Below are 24,623 nucleotides of genomic sequence, written 5' to 3'. Positions count from 1 at the left end.
CAGCTTTATAATATATCTTGAAATCTGGGATTGTGATACCTCCAGCTTTATTCTTTCTCAAGATTGCTCTGATTATTCAAGGTGTTTTATTTTTAAGATTTTATTTATTTATTCATGAGAGGCACAAAGAGGAAGAGAGAGAGAGAGAGAGAGAGAGAGAGAGAGGTAGAGACATAGGCAGAGAGAGAAGCAGGCTCCATGCAGGGAGCCCATTGTGGGACTCAAACTGGGGACTCCAGAATCATGCCCTGGGCTTAAGGCAGACACTAAACCCCTGAGCCACCCAGGAGTTTCTGTTTTGTGTTTTTTTTTTTTTTCTGTAGAATTTCTTACTTATTCATGAGAGACAGTGAGAGAGAGAGAGAGAGGCAGAGCCACAGGCAAGAGGGAGAAGCAGGCTTCATGCAGGGAACCTGATGCGGGACTCTATCCCAGGACTCCCAAGATAGTGCTCTGGGCCAAAGGCAGGCGCTAAACCGCTGAGCCACCCAGGGATCCCCTGTTTTGTGGTTTTATACAAATTGTAGCATCCTTTATTCTAGTTCTGTGAAAAATGCAGCTGGTATTTTTGTTACTGTATCCAAGTTTGGCTGCCCATTGCTTGAAAGGCCATTACTCAAGAGACAAATTTTGATTGGAAAGGAATTTGAGTTTTATTCAGAATGCCAGTAACCTGAGAAAGTGAACTCTTGTTATTAGCAAAAGCTAGTGCTGAGGTTTCTGTCTGGTCCAGAGGGTCTTTAAAGGGATACAGGGCACTTAATCCGTTAAGGGAATGCAGTGGCCTGCAACGTTTCTTGATTACGTGAAGACTTGATGATGCCAACCACAAAGTTATCTCAGTGTGTGGGGGTTATGCAGTGGTGTCTGGTTCTTGGTTCATGATGTGTAGGAGTACTCTGTTCATTTTGCAAAGGAGGGCCATATTTACAGATACACAAAAAGAGGTCAGTAAAATCATTTGTGTGACCTGAAAAAAGAAAAACATTTTGCTAAAAAAGTTTTAGGCTAATCAGAAAGCTGAGCTGGTTTCAAGTAGAACTTCTGCCTTCTGTGCACAGGAAAGGCCTGGTCCTTTACTCCTCAAGGCCAGTGGTCTGCAAATCTCAAAGAAAGTTAACTAGTTGTGTTGTAAAATCAATGGTCTTAGTTCTCCAAGTAAGGAGTGGGTCAACTTGAAGCAAGTTAACCTTTAGGATCAGCTAGAGTGCCATTACATTTTGATACAGATTGTATTAAATCTGTAGGTTTCTTTGGGTAGTAGGGACATTTTAACAAAGTTGATTCTTCCAGTCAGTCCATCAGCATGGAATATCTTTCTATTTGTGTGTGTCATGTTTCATTGTTTTCAGAATATAGGTCTTTCATTTCTTAGTTAAGTTTATTCCTAGGTATTTTGTTCTATTTGGTGCAATTATAAATGGAATTGTCTTAATTTCTCTTAATGCTACTTCATTATTAATATATAGAATGCAACAGATTTCCATATGTTAATTTTTATCCTGCAACTTTACTGAATTCATTTATCTGCTCTAATAGTTTTTTGCCGGAGTCTTTTTTTTTTTTTTTTTTAAGATTTTATTTATTTATTCATGAGAGACACAGAGAGAGTCAGAGGGAGAAGCAGTCCCCCGTGGGGAGCCCAGTGTGGGACTTGATCCCAGGATCACCACCTGAGCCAAAGGTAGATGCTCAACCACTGAGCCACCCAGGTGTTCCACCCTCCCCCCCTTTTTTTAAGATTTCTTTATTTTTATTTATTTGGGAGAGAGTGCAATTGATGGAAGGGGCAGAGGGAGATGAAGGAAACAGACTCTGCTGAGTGTGAAGTGAAGCCAGACAAAGGTCTCAATCTCACAACTTTGATACTATGACCTAAGCCTAAATCAGGAATTGAACACTTAACTGACTGAGCCACCCAGGCGCCACTTGATGGGGTCTTTAGGATTTTCTATATATAGTATCAGCAAATAGTGACAGTTTTACTTCTTCCTTATCAATTTGCATGCCTTTTACTTCTTTTTGTTGTTTGAACTGTGGCTAGGACTTCCACTACTATGTAGAATAGAAGTGGTGAGAGTAAATGTCCTTGTCTTGTTCCTGACCTTAGAGGAAGTGCTTTCAGTTTTTCGCCATTGAGTATGTTAGCTGTGGGTTTTTCTTTTATGGTTCTTATTATGTTGAGGTACATTCTCTCTAAACCCACCTTGTTGAGAGGAAAACCCACCTTGTTGAGAGGATCCCAATTTTAAACTGGGTAGAAGATCTGTACCCACACCTCACAAGGAAGATATAATACAGATAGCAAATAAGTGTATGAAAGGATATTCAACATTTTTTGCCATGAGGTGTTCTTAGTGGTAGTTTATCACTGCAAAAGAGTAAAAGTATGACTGTCATTGAATTGAGACTTAGATGATTCAGTGACTCTATGCAACATAACACTGTTAGGTATTAAAAAGAAGAAGGAAAAAAAAAAAAAGAAGGCATCTTCTTGAAAGAAGAAAGAAAGAAAACTGCCAACCAAGAATACCTGGCAAAGTTGTCCTTCAGAATTGAAAGAGAGATAGAGTTTTCCAGATAAAGAAAAGCTATGGAGTTCATTACCACCAGACTGGCCTTACAAGGAATGTTAAAGGGACTTCTTTAGGGTGAAATAAAGGAGCACTAATTAGTAACAGGAAAACATCGGAAAATATAAATCTCATTGGTAGACATAAATAGGTAGTAACAATAAGCATAATCTAATGTTGCAAAGGTGTTGTGTTAATCATATAAAGCTTGTGTGAAGGTTAAAAGACAAAAGCAATGTTGACTGTAACAATAATAATTTGTTAATGGATATAAAAGATAAAAAGATGTAAATTCTGACATCAAAGATGTAAGATTTAGGGGCTGGGTTTAAAGTTGTAGAACTTTAGAATGCATCCAAACTGAAGTTATCAACTTAAGATACATTGTTATAAAAAGAAGGAAGCTTGGGGATCCCTGGGTGGCTCAGCGGTTTAGCGCCTGCCTTTGGCCCAGGGCGCGATTCTGGAGACCCAGGATCGAGTCCCACGTCAGGCTCCCGGTATGGAGCCTGCTTCTCCCTCTGCCTGTGTCTCTGCCTCTCTCTCTAAGTCTATCATGAATAAATAAATAAAATCTTTAAAAAAGAAATAAACACTTGCAAAGAACTGAAATACCAAAAAATTTTTTTTAAAAAAGGGGGAAGCTTTTATGTGGAATGACCCCCAAGATCTTAAGTAGGAAAAAAAAAAGCAAGATCCCATTGTCTGGGTAAAATGAACAAAGGAATCTGCACATGTAAGTACTTGTATAATCATTGACAATATTTGTGAGAATGCCCAACAGAACAGGTAAAAATGATTCCTTCTGGGATAGGTCGAATTTGACCTTTTTGAACTCTTCTAACATATTCATGTATTGACTTTTCAAAAAAAAAATCTTAAAAAATTTTAGGTACCTAATAAAAGTGAGCAATATTTTATACTTAGAAATGGAAACTTCACTTTCCTTCAATTTTGATTGGAAAAGAACCTCAGAATCTTCTCCTAAGTTAAGCAAATACAAAGTGGGTATTTATTTTCATTAAGTTAATCTTAAATAATTACCTGGAATATAGGCTTATGTGTTCTGGTTGGGTAATAAAAATTGGGTTGTCAGATCTGATTTCTCTTTAGGGGAGATCAAAAAGATGGGGAAGGACACTGTACAAGTAAGAGAAATGCTTGGATAGCTGTGAACGGATGTCCTTTGGAATCTGATGAGGGTGGGATTTTTTTTTTCCCCAGAGATGTATTTTGAGAACGTATGTATACTAGATAACAAGAGAAAAGGCTGAAAAAATTATTTTCCTGAGAGATTTTTGAGATTCTAGATGTGAGCAGTGTTGTTTCAGGGGCAGAAGGGCCTTTTCAGAATTCAACTCCAGTCATGTCATCCCCTCCTTAAAGACTTCATTGCTTTTTTGACAGATAAAATTCTCTAACTGACCTATGTCCTTACATGGTCTTGCCATTTACCACACTTACCAAAAATGTCTTGCTTTCTTACCTCCAGCCTCATTGGTCTTATTTCTTCCTATATTCTCTGCTGGTATAAGGCCTTCATTTATACTGTTCCTTCTGTCTTGAATACTCTTCCCTCTCTCTTCTTCACCTCTTACCTCTTCCTTCAGATCACAGCTCAAGGAACATTTCTTCTGAAAAATATCTTCCCAATTCTTATTAGGCCAAGTTTCTTCTTATGAGCTTTCTACCCTCTAAGTGCCTCTCTACCTAGTTCTGGTGGTGGTGGCAATGTTATATCTATTTGTTGCTCATCTGATACCTATCTCCCTCACTAGATTATGAGCACAATTGAAGGCAAGAACCATGCTTATTTTTACATTATCTCAGCACCTATGATGATTCTTGGCACTTAATAAGCCCTCGGTAAATCTTGTTGAACACGTACGATTGAGTAAATATGTGGGGAAGGCATAGGTGCTGCTGTCAAGGCAGTTCCAGTCTAATGTGAAGATAGTAGCCGGAATTCAAAATGAGTGGTGTGCTAACTCTCTTAGAGATAGAAGTACAATTTTTAAAAGGGGGAGATATAGATTAATGAAATCCGAAAGTGTAGGAACCACCACTGTAGATCCTGAGAATTTTTAAAATTTCTTTTTATTTTTTTAATTTCTGCCAAAGATCAGAGGATCTTTAAAAAAAAAATTTTTTTTAAACTTGGGGATCCCTGGGTGGCTCAGTGGTTTAGCGTCTGCCTTCAGCCGAGGGCATGATCCTGGAGTCCTGGGATTGAGTCCGACATCAGGCTCCCTACAGGGAGCCTGCTTCTCCCTCTGCCTGTGTCTCTGCCTCTCTCTCTCTCTCTCTCTCTGTCTGTGTCTCTCATGAATAAATAAATAAAATCTTAAAAAAAATTTTTTTTTTAAAACTTGATCTGCTGGCATATAGGAATTCTGAGAGAGAAGATAATATGATCTGAAGTGTAATTTGGAAATTTTCCCCTGGCAGCAAGGTGGAAGATGGATTGTACCATACTAAGTCCAGAGGCAGGGATATATATAAAACATTATTTCATTAGTCCTGGTGAGAGATGAGGACCTGAATTTAGTTGGAAGATATAGGGAAGAAAGAAGAGATAAGAAGTGGAAGATATAAAAATGGTAGAATCTATTGGATTTAATAGCAGATTTAATTTTTTTAAAGTATTTATTTAAGAGAGAGAGCATGCACAAGTGGTGGTGGGGGAAGTGAGGGCAGAGAGAGAGAGGGTGAAACAGACTCCCCGCTGAGCAGGGAGCCCGATGCAGGGAGTCAATCCCAGGACCTTGCCATCATGACCTGAGCGGAAGGCAGACGCTTAACTGACTGAGGCTCTCAGGTTCCCCTTAATGGCAGATTTAATATGTGTGAAGGAGAGGATTTAGGTGACTGGGTGATGCCATTAATCAGAGTTAGGACTCGTAGGAGAAGTTGAATTAAATTTATGGATAAAGGGATTGAGTTACATTTGGGGTGTTTTCTACAAAGTAGCATAGCATTGTAGCTTTGATTTTTTTTTTTTTCTTTTTATGCCTAAAGTTCTTAGCACTTCTTGAAACTTTGTCTTCCCTTGACTTCCGTATTTCCTGGTTTTCCTCCTACCTCACTGGGCATTATTCAATTTCCAGTGCTGGCTCCTCCATCTGACCTCCTAATGTGGGTAATGCTAAGAATTAGTCCTGGATTCTTTTGATTTTGTGCTGTTACTTTTTCTCCCAGTGATTTAATACAGTCTCATTTCTTTAAATACCTTTTATACACTGTCAACCTCTCTCTAGCCTTTCTCTTGAATTCTCCAGACTAGTAGACCCAACTGCTTACTGGATATTCCTACTTACGTGTCTCAGAAGCATCTGAAATATAACAAGTCTGACAAAACTATTCTCTTCCCTCCCACACCTGTTTCTACCATAGTCTTCCCATGATGGTAAATGGCAATCTATTCAGATGCTCAGGTGAAAAAACAACAACAACAACAACCTAGGACTCTGAAATATAAATGAGTTTAATACCATCAAGTACATCTCAGGTGAATGTCCCTAAAATTATTGCACGGAAGAGTCCTATTTGGAAAGCCCTTCTTTATACTTAGATTAAAGAGGAATTCATTTATCTTGTTTTCTAGTGCCTCCATAATTTCCTTTTCTTTAAATATTTTTAAATTTATTTTTTAATTGAAATATAGTTGGCACACAAGTTTCAGGTGTACAACACAGTGACTCAATAAGTCTATACAATTTTCTCTGCTCTCCACAAGTGTAGCCCCCCATCTGTTACCATGTAGCACTATTACAATACCATTGACTATATTCCCTATGCTGTACCTTTTACTCCTGTGACCCTTTTCTTTTTTTTTAATTAAAGTATAGTTGGCATGCAATATTATTCTAGTTTCAGGTGTGCAGCATGGTGATTTGACAATTCTATGCAGAATGCTCACTGTGATAAGTGTAGTTACAATCTGTCACCATACAGAGTTATTAAAATATTATTGCTATATTCCCTATGCTGTACTTTTCATTCTCATGACTTATTTTATAACTGGAAGTTTGTACCTCTTAATCCCCTTCCCTTGCTTTTCCTATTGCCCACTCCCCTCCCCTCTGGCAATCACCAGTTTGTTCTCTGTATTTATGAGTCTGTTTCTGTTGTTTTGTTTTGTTTTGTTTTTAGATTCTACATATGAGTGAAACCATGTTGATATTTGTTTTTCTCTGACTTATTTCACTTAGCATAACACCTTTTATGTCTATCTATTTTGTCATGAATGGCAGGATTTCATTCTTTTTAATGGCTGAGTAATATTCTAGTCCATGGTATAAGCACATGTCTGTGTATAGTGCATATGGTATATGCCATTATATATATTATGCATATACACACAATGGAGTATTATATATGTTAAGTATAATTAAATATATATGTAACATATATATGTTTATATGTTATACACACACATACCCGTGATATCATTATCCATTTATTTATCAGTGGACATTTGGGTTACTTTCATATCTTGGTCTTTGTAAATAATGCTGCAGTGAATACAGAGGTATCTATCTTTTTGACTTAGTGTTTCCATTTTCTTCAGGTAAATATGCAGAAGTGGAATTACTGGATCATATGGTATTTTTATTTTTTATTTTTAGTACTTTGAAGAACTTCCATACTGTTTTTCAGAGTGGTGCATGAATTTATATCCCACCAACAGTGCATAAGGGTTCCCTTTTCTCTATACCCTCACCAACACTTGTTATTTCTTGTCTTTTTTATTTCAACCATTCTGACTGGTGTGAAGTGATATCTCATTGTGTTTTTCATTTGTATTCCTCTAGTGATTAGTGATGTTGATCATGTGTCTGTTGGCCACTTGTATGTCATTAAAAAAATGTTTATTCAGGTACTCTGCCTATAAATATATATGTGTATATATATATATATATATATATATATATATTTTTTTTTTTTTTTTTTTTTTTTTATTTGAGAGAGAGGAAAAGAGAGAGGGAGGAGCAGAGGAAGAGGGAAGACTCCATGCTGAGCTCAGACCCTGAGATCATGACCTGAGCCAAGAGCAAGAGTTGGACACAACCTACTGAGCCACCCATGCACCCCATTCATTTATTTATTTTTCAAAAGATTTATTTACTGGAGAGAGAGTCCAAACAGGGGGAGGGGCAGAGGGAGAGAGAAAATCTCAAGCAGGCTCCACGCCCAGTGCAGTGCCTGACTCAGGGCTACATCTTAGGACCCTGAGATCATGACCCAAGCCAAAGCCAAGAGTCGGCTGCTTAACCAACTGAGCCACCCAGGTGTCCCTATATCAGATTGTATATTTTCTTTTTTGGCGGGGGTGAATTGACATAATTTCCTTTCCTGATTGTTAAATCTTTTGTCCAATTGATGTTGAAGTTATCCCTATGTACGATGTAGTAAATGAATCTAATTGTAACATTATTTGTAATGGCATATATTGGAAATTATGTATAATTTAATTAAACCGAGGAGATTAATGGAACAAACACATATGATAGATATCTGAGAATCAACCTTGATTTCTTTCCTTCCCTTCTTCCCTCTTCCTCACATTTATCAAGTGCTGTTGGTTCTATCTATAGCTACATCTCACCATCGCCATTCTGCTCTTGCCCAAGTCACCATTTCTTGCTTTATCTCCCTACTACCCTTCTTGACTCCCTTAAATCTCTATAAAGGTGCTAATGTTTTTTTCTTTTTTTTAATACATAAGTCAGAGCATATCACAGACCTAATTTCAAAAACTCCAATGGCTTTCTATGAAACTTAATATAAAAACTAGACTCTTGCCTAAGGCCTAGTTATCTGTCCATCTTTTCAGCTTCATCTCCTATTTTAGTATATGTGCTTGCCAAAGCGAGCACTCCGCTTCATCTCCTACCTCTCTGCCCCTTGCTCAGAAACTGCCGTTAAGTTCTTTCCTGCCTTGTAGATTTTGCACTTTGCCTAGAAGGCTCTTCTCTATGGCTATTACACTCTACCATTTAAGTCTTAGTTTATTTATTTTTTATTTTTATTTAAATTCAATTATCCAACATATAAGTACATCATTAGTTTCAGATATAGAATTCAATAATTCATCAGTCACATATAACACCCAGTGCTTATCATATCACATGCCCTCTTTAATGCACATCTCCCAATTCCCATCCCCCACTCGGCTCTCCTCCAGCAACTCTCAGTTTGTTTCCTATGATTTGTCTTCCTCTCTGATGACTTCCCATTCAGTTTTCCTTCCTTTTTTCTATGATTCTCTGTGCCGTTTCTTATGTTCTACACATGAGTGAAACCATGTGATAATTGTCTTTCTCTGACTGACTTATTTCGTTCAGCAGAATTCCCTCCATTCCATCCATGTTGATGTAAATGGTAAGATATCATCTCTTCTAATGGCTAAATAATATTCCACTGTATATATACAACACATCTTCTTTGTCTATTCATCTGTCAATGGACATCTCGGCTCTTTCTATAGTTTGCTGTTGTGGATATTGCTGCTATAAACATTGGGATTCAGGTGCCCTTCAGAACATTACATTTTTTTTTAAAAAGGTTTTATTTATTTATTCATGAGAGACACAAAAAGAGACAGAGAGAGAGGCAGAGACACAGGCAGAGAGAGAAGCAATCTCCATGCAAGGAGCCCAATGTGGGACTCGATCCCTGATCCCGGGTTCAACCATTGAGCCACCCAGGTGTCCCAGTATCATTACATTTGTATCTTTGGGGTAAATACCTAGTAGTGCAATCGCTGGGTTGTAGGGTAGCTCTATTTTTGACTTCTTGAGGAACCTCCGTACCGTTTTACAAGTGGCTGTACCAGTTCACATTCCCACCAACGGTGTTAAGGTTCCCCTTTCTCTGCATCCTCACCAACATTTATTGTTTCCTGACTTGTTAATTTTAGCCATTCTGACTGATAAGACGTGGTATCTCATTGTGGTTTTGACTTGTATTTCCCTGATGCTAAGTGATATTGAGCATTTTTTCATGTGTCTGTTGGCCATTTGTATGTCTTCTTTGGAGAAATGTCTGTTCGTGTCTTTTGCCTATTTCTTGCCCGAATCATTTGTTTTTTGGGTATGGAGTTTGATAAGTTCTTTATAGATTTTGAATACTAGCCCTTCACCTGATATGACATTTGCAAGTATCTTCTCCCATTCTGTACGTTGTCTTTTAGTTTTGTTGACCATTTCCTTTGCTGTGCAGAAGCTTTTTATCTTGATAAGTTCCAATAGTTCATTTCTGCTTTTGTTTCCCTGGCCTTTGAGGATGTGTCTAATCTAATAAGAAGTTGCTGGGGCTGAGGTCAGAGAGATTATTGCCTGTGTTCTATTCTAGGATTTCAGTGGATTCCTGTCTCACATTTGGGTCTTTCATCCATTTTGAATCTATTTTTGTGTATGGTATAAGAAAGCAGTTTCTTTCTTTCAGTTTCATTTTTCTGCATGTGGGTGTCCAATTTTCCCAGCACCATTTCTTGAGGAGATTGTCCTTTTTCCAGTGGATAGTCTTTCCTGCTTTGTCAAAGGTATGTGTTTTTCCATTTATTTGTATTTTCCTCAATTTCTTTCATAAGTGTTCTGTGGTTTTTAGAGTACAGATCCTTCACCTCTTTGCTTAGGTTTATTCCTAGGTATCTTACATTTTTTGGCACAATTGTAGATGGAATCAACTCCTTAATTTCTCTTTCTTCTGTCTCATTGTTGGTGTATAGAAATGCAACTGGATTCTGTGCATGAATTATATACTGCTACGTTGCTGAATTACTGTATGAGTTCTAGCAGTTTTGGGGTGGAGTCTTTTGGGTTTTCCACATAGAGTATCATGTCATCTGTGAAGAGTGAGAGTTTGACTTCTTTGCCGATTTGGGTGTCTTTTATTCTTTTTGTTGTCTGATTGCTGAGGCTAGGACTTCTAGTACTATGTTGAATAACAGTGGTGAGAGTGGGCATCCCTGTCATGTTCTTGACCTTAGGGGAAAAGCTCTCAGTTTTTCCCCATTAAGAATGGTTTTCTGTGGAGGGTCCTGTCCCACTGATTCTCAGGTGCCTGCCAGGTACAGTTTCACTGCCCCTTGCCAGGGGGCTGGGCTCCATGGAAGCTGCTTTGGGTTGCTCTGTGTGGCTTTTGTTCCCTGAAGGCTTTCTGTGCCACTTTAGAGGATGGGAAAAACCCCAGTAAAAATGGCTGTGCCCCAGTCTCCAACTCTGGAGCTGAATAATCATGGCCCCCCTCTTCAGTGCACCCTCAGAGAAAAGCAGTTAATCGCGTTTGTGTGTGCCAAATTCTACAGACTCATGAAGTGTGCACCTGTGCCAACCTTCCCTGGGGAGGGAGGAGGGTCACCATGGTTTTCCCTCTTCCTGGGCCCCTGCTTGGAGAGCAGTTCCCCGATTGTGCCACAGTTTGAGGTTTATGGCAAGACAGCTGAGAGCCCACTCCTGGATTCGCTGATTGCAGCTAGCTTCCCCGTTCCAATGCTTGGGAACTCGGCAGCACTCAGGCACCCCCATTCTGTGACCTTGGGGATCCTGAGACCACACTGTCCCACCTAGGCTTCTGTCCCACTTGGCCCCCTGAGTACCTTTCAGGCAGGGATGCCCCTCATAGGGGCAGGCTTCTAAAAGTTCTCCTTTTGCACTCCACTGCTATATTACTCTCTGGTAGCTGGCTTCCTGAGGCTCCCTTCTCCCTCAGTTTATCTTCTGGTATATCCCCTCAGATACACTTCTCTGCACCTCCTACCTCACAAAAAGTGGTCACTTTTCTATTTGTAGAATTGCAGCAAATCTTTTCTTAGATCTTTAGTTGAATTCATAGATGTTCAGAATGATTTGATAGGTATCTAGTTGAATTCAAGGGACCAGATGAAATGAGAGTCCCCTGCTCTTCCACCATCGTCCCTCTAAGTCTTAGTTTAAATTCCTCTCTGAAGAGGCTGCATCTGGCTCTACAATTTAATGGTTTTTTTTTCTTTAAGATTTTATTTATTTATTCGAGAGAGAGAGAGAGCGAGAGCAGCAGCAGAGACACAGGCAGAGGGAGAAGCAGGCTCCTTGCAGGGAGCCCGATGTGGGACGGATCATGCCCTGGGCTGAAGACAGTGCTAAACTTCTGAGCCACTGGGGCTGCCCACAATTTAATGTTTTATTAAATTCTTCCTCTAGTCACTCTATACATCTCCCTGTTTTAATTTCTTTATAGTGCTTATCAGCATAAGAAAAAAATTTTCCCTCTTTCTCTCCCTTCCACTCTTCTTTCTTTCCTTCCTTCCTCCTTCCCTGTCCCCATTCCTCCTTTTTTCTGTCCTCTCTCCTTTGTTTACTTGTGTTTCTAATTCTAATCCAGATTGTAAGTGTAATTAGAGAAGGAATTTTGTCCTTTTTGTTTACTTTCATATCCCTACTCCTACAGCCCTGGCATATTACACATACACTGTGACTATGAATAAACTTGTCTATTTCTATGGATTTGTCTTTATCTGTCTATGATATCAAATAAGGTGATCCAGTTACTTTTCATAACAAAATAGTGATTAAGCATTACATTTAAAGTGTTCAAATATAGAATATGTGAAAAAAATTACAGACATTTTCTCCAAAGAAGGGGGAGGGAAAAAATAATAACATATGCTTCATTTTGCCATTTTGCTCGAATTTGTTTTTCTTTTTAGGCAGATTGAAATAGTAAGCAGAACGGTGAGTGGGTAAAGTCCTAGAAAGCTACAGGAGGAGCAGGAAAGAGAGGGAGTACTGAACTAAATAAAGTGAAAATAATAGGATGGGTGTAGTTTAGCAAAAGTTAGATCACCTCATATTACATGCCAGTACTCGACTCTTGGTTTTCTGGACTAATAGGACAGAAAAGAACTATGAACAAATCCAAAGCAAGAGGGTAATTTAGAAAATTATTATTTGGTTTTAGAATTCAGCCAGAAGTACATGAACCACAGATGTTTACTACCCCTCCCAGGACCAACTCATTTTCGCAGCTCAGATGCAACAACTGACTATAAATGAAGTAAGTAGAACAAAGCTACCCTGGTATCACCTTGCTCAATCTCCATAACTAGCTTTACACATTTTGCTCAGGATTTTAAATTAAAAGAGCTTCTGGTAAAAAAAAAAAAAAAAAAAATTATTCTGGAGAAAAGTTCTTGTTCAGTCTGAAATGCCTGTTTGTGTAGTTTTGCTTCTTTGTCTATTTCCCATCCTCTAACTAGGCTTGTTCATCCTTAGAGACTCAGCCTAAGTTCTGTGAAGATCTGCCCACGATTCAGTCCAGTTGAGTTTTTTCCTACTGAAATTTCTATAACTGCTATTGTTTGCTTAGTAATTATTCCTGAACATGTGTCTTGCCTCTTTAATTGGATTATAAGCTCTCTAGACGTTACAAAATATGTGTATCATTTATTTTTTTGGGTTGTAAAGCATTCCTGGCCCAGTTGTGTACAAATGGAGGGTGTTAAAAGTGAATGAAAACAGGTTATTTGGGCCCTATTCACTTATCCTTTCTCAAAGTGGAGAACTTAACAGCCCTTCAGGATGAGCTTTGGTCTTTCTACATATACGTCATTAAGGACATTTTGCTTTTTATTTCTGTCATTAATTTAAAAAGTGATGGGAAAGTCACTTTTGATTTGCACATGAAATACTATGTTTTTCAGAATGAAGACATATTCTGTGAGTCATTTTTGTTATGAGTAACTTAGAACATTTGTGGATAGTCTATTTCTGGGTAAAATAGTTCAAAATAAGATTTTGGTAATGCATGAGTGATACATATTTAAAACCAAAAATAAAATATCTTTTTGAATGTTTGCCTTTGTAGTAAATTCATTCATTCGAATTGTTTTCTCTCAAGGCCCAAAAATGTGAGGGCATTGCCAGCTTTGAGTTTATCCTGCAAAAGAAAAGAAAAGGTTTTATTTTATTTTATCTTATTTTATTTTAAATTTTATTTATTTATTCATGAGAGACAGAGAGAGAGGCAGAAACACAGGCAGAGGGAGGAGAAGCAGGCTCCATGCAGAGAGCCTGATGCGGGACTCTATTCCAGGACTCTGGGATCACGCCCTGAGCCAAAGGCAGATAGATGCTCAACTGCTGAGCCACCCAGACATCCCACGTTTTATTTTAAAGCATTATTTAATGATTATTTCAAAATACTTTACTGAATGTCTTTATCAGTTTTTTTTTATGATTTTACTTATTTTTTATGAAGATTTTACTTATTTATTCATGAGAGACAGAGAGGGAGAGAGGCAGAGACATAGGCAAAGGGAGAAGCAGTTCTCCCTGCGAGGAACTCGATGCAGGACTCATCACAGAATCCCAGGGTCATGACCTGAGCCAAAGGCAGATGCTCAACCACTGAGTCACCCAGGCACTCCAAGATTTTACTTACTTATTTGAGAGAGACAGAGATAGTTACACAGATACTGAGAGAGAGCATGAGCGGGGATGAGAGGAAAAAGCACACTCTGCTGAGCATGGAGCATGATGAGGGACTTGATCCCAGCACCCTGGGATTATGACCTGAGCTGGAGGCAGACAGTTAATGGACTGAGCCACCCCTTTTATCAGGTTTTTAAAAGATGAATTTCCCAATGGGAGAGAAAAATATGAGCAGGTTAAACAATGAATCTCTTGACTCCTGTTTTGCCTCACTATTTAAAATCTAAGTTTGAAACTTGGTCATGGGAAGAAAGGAGAATTATAGGGGGGTGAATCCTCTTAGGAAAAATGACCTTCTTAGAAACCTCTGTAGGACTCTGTAATGGGTTTCAAGGACTATTTATTTATTTATTTATTTATTTAATTTTATTTTTTTCAAGGACTATTTAGGGGCAAATACAGTTGACCCTTGAACAACAGGAGTTTGAATGGCACAGGTCGGCTTACATGTGGATCTTTTTTCAGTATATATATTGGAAATTTTTTTTTCTTTTTAGGATTTTATTTTTTTCTTTTTAAGATTTTGTTTATCCATTCATGAGAGACACAGAAAGAGAGAGAGGCAGAGACACACAGGCAGAGGGAGAAGCAGGCTCCATGCAGGGAGCCCGATGCGGGACTTGATCCCGAAACTCCATGATCAGGCCCCCCGGCCGAAGGCAGGCGCCAAACTGCTGAGCCACCCAGGCGTCCCTGGAAATTTTTTTTGTGGTTTGTGACAATTTGAAAAAAAAATCACAAACTGTGGAGCCTAGAATTACTGAAGAAGTTGTAAAATGTTAGTATTATTGTAAGAATACAGTGTATAATAGATGTAAGGTATGAAATATATGTTAATCAACTATTTATGTTATTGGTAAGGCTTTTTTAGTTAACAGCAGGCTATTGGTAGTTAAGTTTTTAGGTAACCAAGGGTTATATGTGGATTTCGATATTGGGGTCAGTGCCCCTAACTCTGTGTTGTTCAAAGGTCAACTGCATAGAGAAAAGGTACAGTTTAAGTCTGCGAGACAGGAGAGCTGGAAATAGTGCCCAGAAGTCATCCTGATATCCTTCAGTTTCTACACATATGTGTGGTTCCTTCACATGGCACTGAATAAAAGGTAAGCTCTTTTGGCACAAGAGAAGTGATAGATGAAGCATATCAGAATATGGTACAAATATGTATATTTATAGATTTCAGATGAAAGAGGACTGACAAAATTCTTCTTACTTTCTTCCTAGTTATAGACCAGGTCAACCCCACAGAAAGAACTGTGAGTTAAAGGGATAACTTAATTGATATATATCCAGCTTGCAAAGGGCAAGCATGTAGCTCAGAGTAGAAGGAAACATGTATGAGGTTATGTAACATCTGTGGATATGAATACATCTCTATGTATCTTGGCCACTTCAGGGTTCTTACACAGTCTGCGAGAGTGGGTGATTTGAGGCAGGGACCTCTTACTCAGGATTCTTCCCTGGTATACACTTGGGCCATCCTCCTCTAAAGGAAGACTTAGAAATGACTATTGCTATTCTGACAAACTATTTGCTTTACTTTTAAAAATAGGTTGGTACCAATTATTGCTTGAAGAAAATATATTTTGGTGTGTTGGTTTGGGGTTAGGTCCATGTGCTATAATCTAATGGTTAATATTGCCTTTGGCAAATCACCCAACACCCAAATCTTGTTTTCTTCCTGTGCATCTACATGATGGAATGCTTCTGCCTGTTTACCTCCCAGTGTTGTTTTCATCATCAAATGGGTTTATTTCATTTAAAAAAATTTTTTAGTGAAATTTACCTTCATATGGCTCAAAATTCAAAGAGTATAAAATGGATGCTTCCTTTCACTACTACCACCCAACCAGTACTTTTTCCTTCTAGCGTTATCAATTTCTTGTCTGTTTTTCCAGATACTTTATGCATATATAAGCAAATATTTATTTTAGATATATAGTTTTTTTTCACAGATGGATAGTATATTATATACAAATGGAAGTACACTATATGCATTGTTTTATACCTTGTTTTTTAAACTTAATTTTTCTTGGAAATTGATTTTTAATTTCTTATGGCTATATACATTCCATTGTATGGATATATTATTTATTTATCCCCTGTAGATTGTTTTCAGTCTTTTATTATAAACAATTTTACAGTGAGTAACTTCGAACAGAATGTCCTGAATTTGTGACAGTGTAAAATTTTCATGGAAGAGTTTTTTAGAACTTTGACCTTAAAAGTCATAAGCACATAAAATTAAATAACTAGAGGTATAAAATAATAATAATTGCTATTCCATTAAAGGTTTAATCAGTATACTTAGGGTAATTTAGTTTTAGTTTGATTTTGTTTAACTTCATAGAAAGTTTTTCATTTTTAATGTTTATTGTAAAAAGAAAAAGTGAAAAAAATCTTACTACAGCTTCCTACTTTAAATAAATAAACATTTAACAATCCAATACTCTTAGTACTTTAAAGATGGGTAAGTGGCAAAGGAGAAACTTCCTATATAAAGCAGCCTGAAGTTTCTGTTAATAATTTGCAATCAGAAAAAAAAAAAATTGCAATCAGTATACATAGAATGGACTCTTCTTGGAATCTGTTACTGTGCTTCGTGCCTACTGAGAAGAGGATGAGATATATCCTTAATGATTCAAGCGGAGCGTAAGAGTCCAAGGGAGCTTGGATTCTAGTTTAGAAGAAAGCCGGGAATTATGCAAAAGGGTTATTGACTGAGACTTAAAAAAAAAAAAAAAAAAAAGATTTTATTTAGAGAGAGAGCACACATGAGCCTGAGGAGGAGCTGAGGCAGAGGGAGAAGCAGACTCTCCCACTGAGCAGAGAGCCCAATGAAGGGCTCAATCTCAGGACCTCTGGGTCATGACCTCAGCCGAAGGCAGATGCTTAACTGACTGAGCCCCATAACTGAGACTTTTGTAAGATTTGTTAAGAGTTTATATGTCCCTGTGTCTTCATCTTTGGCCACCCTTGACCTCAGTTGTGATTGGCAGTGAATCCCTTAGGAAGAACTTATTTCATTGTGGGGTAGGGATGGGATGAGAGGGGGATGACAAAGGAGAGGGGAGTGAGGACACAGATTATCATTTTAAACTCATCTTGGTTCATAAGCCTATGGGGTAGAATGGGCAGTGGCAGCATTGTAGTACATTTTAATATCAGTTACCCACCCTAAAAGTCAAATGCCAAAAGAAAAAAATCCAGTTACATGAGAGTTCTGGTTCCTTGAGTCCTTGTTAATCAAGACTTTAGTCTCCATATCCAAATAACCAGAATCATTACAATTTTTGAGATTGGTAGATTTGTTACAGAAATGTTAAAGGAGAACCTTGGAAATTTTTCTTGTTCATAACATACAAACATAAATATATGATTATCATATGCTTCTTTAGTTTTCATTTTTGGCCTTATGAATTTAGTTGTATTAGATTGACTTTCAGTTTTTAAAAAATAATTAAAAAAATTTAATTCCAGCGTAGTTAACATACAATGTTATATTAGTTTTAGATGTACAATGTAGTGATTTGGTTGTTGTACTCAGTGCTCTCAAGATAAGTGTACTCTTAATCCCCATCACCTATTTCATGCCCCGCCCCCAACCTCTCCTCTGGTAGCCATCTACTTTGTTCTCTATGGTTAAGAGTTTTTTGGTTTGTGTCTTTTTCCACCTTTACTTGTTTTATTTCTTAAATTCCACATATGCATGAAATTATAAGGTATTTGTCTTTCTTTGACATTTTTCACTTAACATTATACTCTCTAGCTCCATCAGCATCATAGCAAGTGGCAAAGATTTCATTCTTTTTTATGGCTGAGTAATATTCTGTTATATGTATATATATGTATATAAATCACATCTTTCTTTGCCCTTTAATAGTTCCACTATTTCTAGTAACAATTCTAGGAATATCAAGCTTAATGCTTCCCTTGTTCTTTGTTGTCACATATCAAAGTACTCTGAAACTAAAGAATTAGAGTGGGAAAACTCAGGAAGAAGAACATGAAGTAAAAGGCATATACCTTTGTTTCTGCATCAAATTCTTCTATGGACTCTATCAATTTCCCAGGTTTCAGCTCTCCTAGTGGAAAGGGGTAATCTGTTCCCAAAATGACTTTATCCTGAAAAAAAATTTAACTGTAACTTTATGGAGCATCAAAGAACCTCCTGTAAATACAATTATATTTACTTATTACAAATGCTCCTATGATAAAATAACTAATTCCTTCCATTTAATAGAAATACACTGATCTAAAATGTTAGATTTAATGGATTCAAAACATATTCTGACATTTTCTCCAGCAGGTGTCACTACTGGTGTTGCAAATGAACCTCCCCATACTCCTGTTTTTGAATAACTGAAATACCTATATGAGAAGCAAGCATTTATTTCATAAAACATGTTGATATCTTCAGATGAAATTAAGGATTCTATATTTCTTAGAATGGCATATTGCAATTTATCCCATAATTTTTCTTTTTTTAGATTTTATTTATTTATTTGAGAGAGAATGAGCAGTGGGGAGGGAAAGAGGGAGAGAGGGAGAAGCAGACAGTTTGTACAACAGAGCACACAGGCTTGTCCATCTACAAATATATAAAACAGTATGTCAGGCGATACGTTAGAATCTAGATTACCCTGGCCAACCAAACATAAATGGTCCCTATCATCAGAGAACTCATAATCTAGTAAGAAAGAGAGATATTAAATCAATAATGGCAGTCTATCAAAATAAAATAAGAACACATTTTCAGCCAGAAATTTTACTTCTAGAAATGTGTTTCATTAATACATGTGTAATGGAAATATATACAAGAGAATTAATAGCAACATTATTTGTAGCGGCAAAAGACTAGCAAACTAAATTATAGCATGTCTAAAAAATAAAGAGGAATGAGGAATATTACGTATGTTGAAATGGAATAATCACCAAGTTATATTGTAAAGAGGAATGATGTTGAAATTATATTGTAAAGAAGAAAAAAAGCCTAGGACAATGTATGCTTATATTTATGTTGTATTTTTTTTAAAGGTTTTATTCATTTATTCAGGAGAGAGACAGAAGGAGAGGCAGAGACATAGGCAGAGGGAGAAGCAGGCTCCCCATGGGGAGCTTGAGGCAAGACTTAATCCCAGGACCCTGGGATCACAACCTGAGCTGAAAGGCAGATGCTCAAGCCACCCAGGTGCCCATCATATTTCTGTTTTAACAAGAGACCTATAGACAAACAAATACATGTTTGTGTGTATATAGTCTATTTCAGGAATGGTACTCAAGAAACAACATTATTTGCCTCTGGAAAAGATTAGGATTTGGGGATGGAGGAGATCCTCGCTTCCCTTTTTGAAATGTAATTCACATAATTTAAAACTTAGCCTTTAGGGATCCCTGGGTGGCGCAGCGGTTTGGCGCCTGCCTTTGGCCCAGGGCACGGTCCTGGATATCCGGGATCAAATCCCACGTCGGGCTCCCGGTGCATGGAGCCTGCTTCTCCCTCTGACTGTGTCTCTGCCTCTCTCTCTCTCACTGTGTGCCTATCATAAATAAATAAAAGTTAAAAAAAAATTTTTTAAACTTAGCCTTTAGAAGTGTATAATTCAGTGAGTTTTAGTGTGTCAATGAATTTGTGTAATCATTCCTACCATCCTATTCCAGAACATTTTTATCATACCAAAGTTAATCCCATACCCATTAGCAGGCACTCCTCATTTCCTCCTTCCTCCCTTCCTGGTGTAAAATAATTTATTCTTTTTGTCCATGGAATTGCCTATTCTGGACATTTCATGTAAACGGAATTATATAATATGTCACCACTTTTTGTTTAGTCTGCTGTTTTCAAGGTTCATCCAAGTCGTAGCCTAAATCAGTACTTCTTTCCTTTTTAGGTGGAATAATATTCCATTGTATAGATGTACCTCATTTTATTTATCTACTTATAAGATGATGGATGTTTGGGATCCCTGGGTGGCGCAGCGGTTTGGCGCCTGCCTTTGGCCCAGGGCAGGATCCTGGAGACCCGGGATCGAATCCCACGTCGGGCTCCCGGTGCATGGAGCCTGCTTCTCCCTCTGCCTGTGTCTCTGCCTCTCTCTCTCTCTCTCTCTCTGTGACTATCATAAAATAAATAAATAAAAATTAAAAAAAAAAAAAGATGATGGATGTTTGAATTGTTTCTACTTTTTGGCTATTATGATAATGTTGCTCTGAACATCTTAAAAAAATTAACATATAGTGTATAATTAGTTTCAGAGGTAGAGTTCTGTGATTCTTCAGTTGTATATAACACCCAGTGCTCAATACATCAAATGCCCTCCTTAATGTCCATCACTCAGTTGCCCCATCCTCCCGCCCCTTCCCCTCCAGCAATCCTCAGTTTGTTTCCTATAATTAAGAGTCTCTTATGGTTTATTTCCTTCTCGATTTCATTTTATTTTTCCCTCCCTTTCCCTATGATCCTCTGTTTTGTCTTAAACTCCACATATGAGTGAAATCACGATGATTGTTTTTCTCTGAATGACTGACTTCACTTAGCATAATACCCTCTAGTGCTCTGAACATTTTTGTACAAGTTTTTATGTGAATATGTTTTTACTTCTCCTGGATATACACTTAAGAGTGGAATTAATGGGTCATATGGTTAAGTCCATGTTTAGCATTTCGAGGAGTTATTTTTCACAGTGGTTGCTGCATTTTGCATTCCTACCAGAAATGCATTAGGGTTCCAATTTCTCCAAATCCTTATCAACACTTGTAACTGTCTATCTTTTGGATTAAAGCCATCATAGTAGGTATAAAGTAGTATCTCACTGTGGCTTTGATTTGCACTTCTCTAATGACTATGTTGAACATCTTTTCATGTGTTCACTGGCCATTTTATGTCTTTGGAGAAGTATCTGTTCTGATCCTTTATTGTCTATTCAAGCCCCTGTATCTTCTTTTTATAGTTGAGTTGTAAGAATTTTTAAATATTTTCTAAGTATTAGAGACTTTTCAGGTATATAGTAAAAATATTTTCTTCATTTTGTGAGTTGTCTTTTTACTTTACTAGACATACATTTGAAGTACAAAAGTTTTAAATTTTTTTAATTAAAGATTTTATTTATTTGAGGGAGTGAGCAAGAAAGAGCAAGTGAGAGAGAGAGAGAAAGAGAATGAGCAAGGGGAGGGGCAGAGAGAGGAAGAAGCAGACTCCCTGCTGATCAGGGAGCTCAATATGAGGCTCGATCCCCAGACCCCAAGATCATGACCTGAGCTGAAGGGAGACACTTAACAACTGAGCCACCCACGTGCCCCCCAAAGATTTTAATTTTGATGAAGTCATGATTCTAAGGTCCTGGGATTGAGGCCCATGTTGGGCTTCCTGCTCATTGTCTGCTTCTCCTCAGTCTGCTTCTCCCTCTGCCTCTCCCCCTGCTTGTGCTCTCTCCCTCCCTCTCTCTCTCAAATAAATAAATCTTAAGAAAAAAGTCTCCAGTTATTTAAAAAAGTAAGTTCTACATCCATCCATCTTCTCCATCTACATGGAGTTTGAACTTAATGACTCCAGGATCAAGAGTTGCATGCTTTACCAACAGAGCCAGCCAGGCATCCCCAAATACCCAAATTTTGATTTATCAATTTTCTTTATTGTTTATGTTGGTTCTGTTCTTTGATTTTGGTTCTTTGTCATTTCTTTCTATATGCTTATTTTGAGTTTAATTTTCTCCTCTTCTAGTTTCTTAAAGTGGAATCATGAATCATGGATTTTATACCTTCTTTTTCCAACAGAAATATTTAAACCCATACTTTAAAAAATTGAGGTGTAATTTATATACAACATCACACAGCTGACTCTTGAATAACACTGGAATTAGGGGCAGGACCTTCAACCTATGCAATTGAAAATCTGAACTCCCCCACAATTTAACTACAAATAGCCACTTGTTGACTGGAAGCCTTATGGATAACATAGACAGTCAAATAACACATATTTTTTGTGTTATATGTATTATATGCTATATTTTTATAACAAAAATAAGCTAGAAAAAATATTATTAAGAGAATTATAAGGAAAATACATTTATAGTATTGTAGTACAATACTATAAAAATGCATGTTTAAGTGGACTTTATAGTTTAAACCTGTGTTGTTCAATTATATTAGTTTCAGGTATAAGGATTCACTGTTGTATATATTGTGAAATGATAATCACCATAAGTATAGTTAACATTTCTCACCATACATAGTTATGACATTTTGTTTTCTTGTGATGAGAACTTTTAAGATTTACTCTTAGCAACTTTGAAATATACAATGTGGTATTATTAACTATAGTTGCTATGATGTATATTACATCCCCATGACTTATTTATTTTACAACTAGAAGTTTGAACCTTTTGACATTTTTCACCCATTTTGCTCCCCCCCCCCCCCCCCAATCCTGTGTCTAGCAACCACCAATCTGTTCTCTGTATCTGTGAGTTTGGTTTTGTTTTTAAACCTGTACATTTTCTTCTAAACACTGCAATGGCCGCATTTCACAAATTTTCATATGTTGTATTTTCATTATCATCCATTTGAAAATTTTGGGGGGGGATTTTTCCCACTGTTCCATGGATTATTTATAAGTATGTGGTTTAATATTCAAGTATTTGAGAATCTTTATAGATATTTTATTATTACTGTTTTTTAAATTATATCTGCTAGTCATAGGACATATTGATAGGATTTCGGCCTTTTGAAAGATACTGAGACTTGATTTAAGAGTTTATGGTCTAGTTTGATAAATGTCCCATATGCACTTAAAAAGAATATATATTATGTAATTGTTGTCAGTCAGTGCTCTGTAAACATCAGTTAAGTCTAGGTGGTTGATAGTGCTCTTCTGATATCTATATCCTTGATGATTTTTATGTTATCCTTACTGGTAGTTGTTCTTTCATTTAATGAGAGAGGGGCTTTCAATCTCCAATTATGATTATGAGTTTATATATTTTTTCTTTTAATGATGCCAGTCTTTGTTTTAAGAATTCTTTGATTAGGCACATATATATTTATATTTTGGATTTTACTGGTGAATTGGCACATATATATTTATATTTTGGATTTTACTGGTGAATTGACCTTTTTATCAATACGAAATATCCCCTCTAATTCTGGTAATATTCCTTTGCTAATCGGTTAAGTGAAAAATGGTAACTCAGTGCAGTTTTAATTTTTGTTTTTCTTATTATACATGAGGTTGACTCTTTATATCTTCTGCCAGTTTATCTCGGTTTGTTTGTTTTCTTATCTATTTTTAGAAGCTCTTTAAATATTAGTGGTTTCACTCTCTGTCTATGATATATGTTGCAAACATTTTCTCAGTTTGTCAGCTGGCTTCTTTGCTTGTAATATTTTATTGCCTTGAAAAAAATTTTTAACAATCAAACTTATTAATCTTTTTCCATATAGTTACTAGATTTTGAGTTATCATTAGGAAAGGTTTCCCGATTTCCAAGATATAGATGCATTTCCTCATATTTTCTTCTATATACACTTGTTGTTTGTCTGTTTTCCCCTCTAAAATATGAAGTGTTCCCATATATTAGCACCAGTCATATTTTTAGAGCTTGAAAATATTTCATAAATGAGAGAATGCCCCCCCCCCTTATTTTCAGTCACAAGAATTGTTTTTAAAGTATTATACAGAGAATTCTTGGGGCCTGGAGAGGGAGCAACATCAATGAAGTTAATATAAGAGAGATGGGACAGGGGCAAGGGTAAAGTTTCCCTCCTTTACTGCTTAATTAGAAAAACTCTGCTTTTCTATGTTTTACCTGTTTACACAATATTATAAGATTTTGTTGACCAAATGTTTCCATGGATTAAAAACAGTTCCAAAACTAAAGTATTTCTAAGGTTCCTCGTGACCATAAATTATAGATTCTTACTGATGTTAACCTGCTGTTTCCCTCCTGCTATTTGTATATTAATATCAACTGGGGAGCTTTAAAAAAATTCGTCCTAGAACCTACCCCAAATCAGTTAAATCATCATACCTGGGGTTGGGGGCCTAAAAATACCAGTAACATTAGCATTTTTTTTAAAGCTCCCCAGATGATTGTACTGTACAGGCAAGATTGAGAACCACTGAGTTGAAACCATGTTTTTAGCCTCAATTAACCTACATTGTATTCATCTGAGTTAATAGGTCATTGATACTGAGCCAACAGTATGGGGATATTTGGAAAATACTTAAACTTGAGCAATTAATTAGATTTATACTGTAACTGAGTTTAGGATTTTAATGTATCTTCCATTATAGCGAGTGTTTCCAGTTGAGGATATTAAGTAGCAACTCTGATAAGATTTGTATGACGTTTTTGCCACTGTTAACTGGGAATTGTATCTTGGGCATAAATTGGGTAATTTCACAAATTCTAATGACTCACACATGATTACTTAATAGAGCATGAACCCAAACCTGTTTTTCCTTTGGGTTGATGGCATCACTTTTCACCCAGTTGCTCAAGCTGGAAACCTGGGAATCACGCTGGACTCCTGTTTTGTCACCCCAGCATTTCATGGGTCACTGAGCTCTTTGGATTCT

At 37.0% G+C, this 24,623-nt stretch overlaps 1 protein-coding gene and 1 long non-coding RNA gene across 5 annotated transcripts in view; one reads left to right on the top strand and one right to left on the bottom strand.

Moving 5' to 3' along the window:
- The window catches only part of LOC144291756 (uncharacterized), a 91,445-nt gene that overhangs the window by 4,585 nt on the left and 62,237 nt on the right, over nucleotides 1-24,623 (top strand). Inside the window, exon 3 of one of the 2 annotated variants that reach the window (XR_013359227.1) lies at nucleotides 12,516-12,611. This is a non-coding gene — a long non-coding RNA (uncharacterized LOC144291756). Of the gene's footprint in view, nucleotides 1-12,515; nucleotides 13,411-24,623 lie in introns of those variants that run through there. The other variant, XR_013359226.1, reaches the window with a different exon arrangement.
- Nucleotides 13,169-24,623, bottom strand: part of ACMSD (aminocarboxymuconate semialdehyde decarboxylase) — a 66,010-nt gene continuing 54,555 nt past the window's right edge. For all 3 annotated transcript variants that reach the window (XM_077861494.1, XM_077861493.1, XM_077861495.1), the window contains 2 exons: nucleotides 18,074-18,172; nucleotides 13,169-13,493 (listed from right to left, as the gene is read on the bottom strand). In XM_077861494.1, the coding sequence (XP_077717620.1) occupies nucleotides 13,431-13,493; nucleotides 18,074-18,172 (162 nt within the window). In that variant the 3' untranslated portion in view covers nucleotides 13,169-13,430. The remainder of the gene's footprint in view (nucleotides 13,494-18,073; nucleotides 18,173-24,623) is intronic.

Source organism: Canis aureus, chromosome 20, assembly GCF_053574225.1.
Source record: "Canis aureus isolate CA01 chromosome 20, VMU_Caureus_v.1.0, whole genome shotgun sequence".
NCBI lineage: Eukaryota > Metazoa > Chordata > Mammalia > Carnivora > Canidae > Canis > Canis aureus.
Note: the sequence above shows the minus strand (reverse complement) of the source record. Positions and strands in the feature narration are given on the sequence as shown.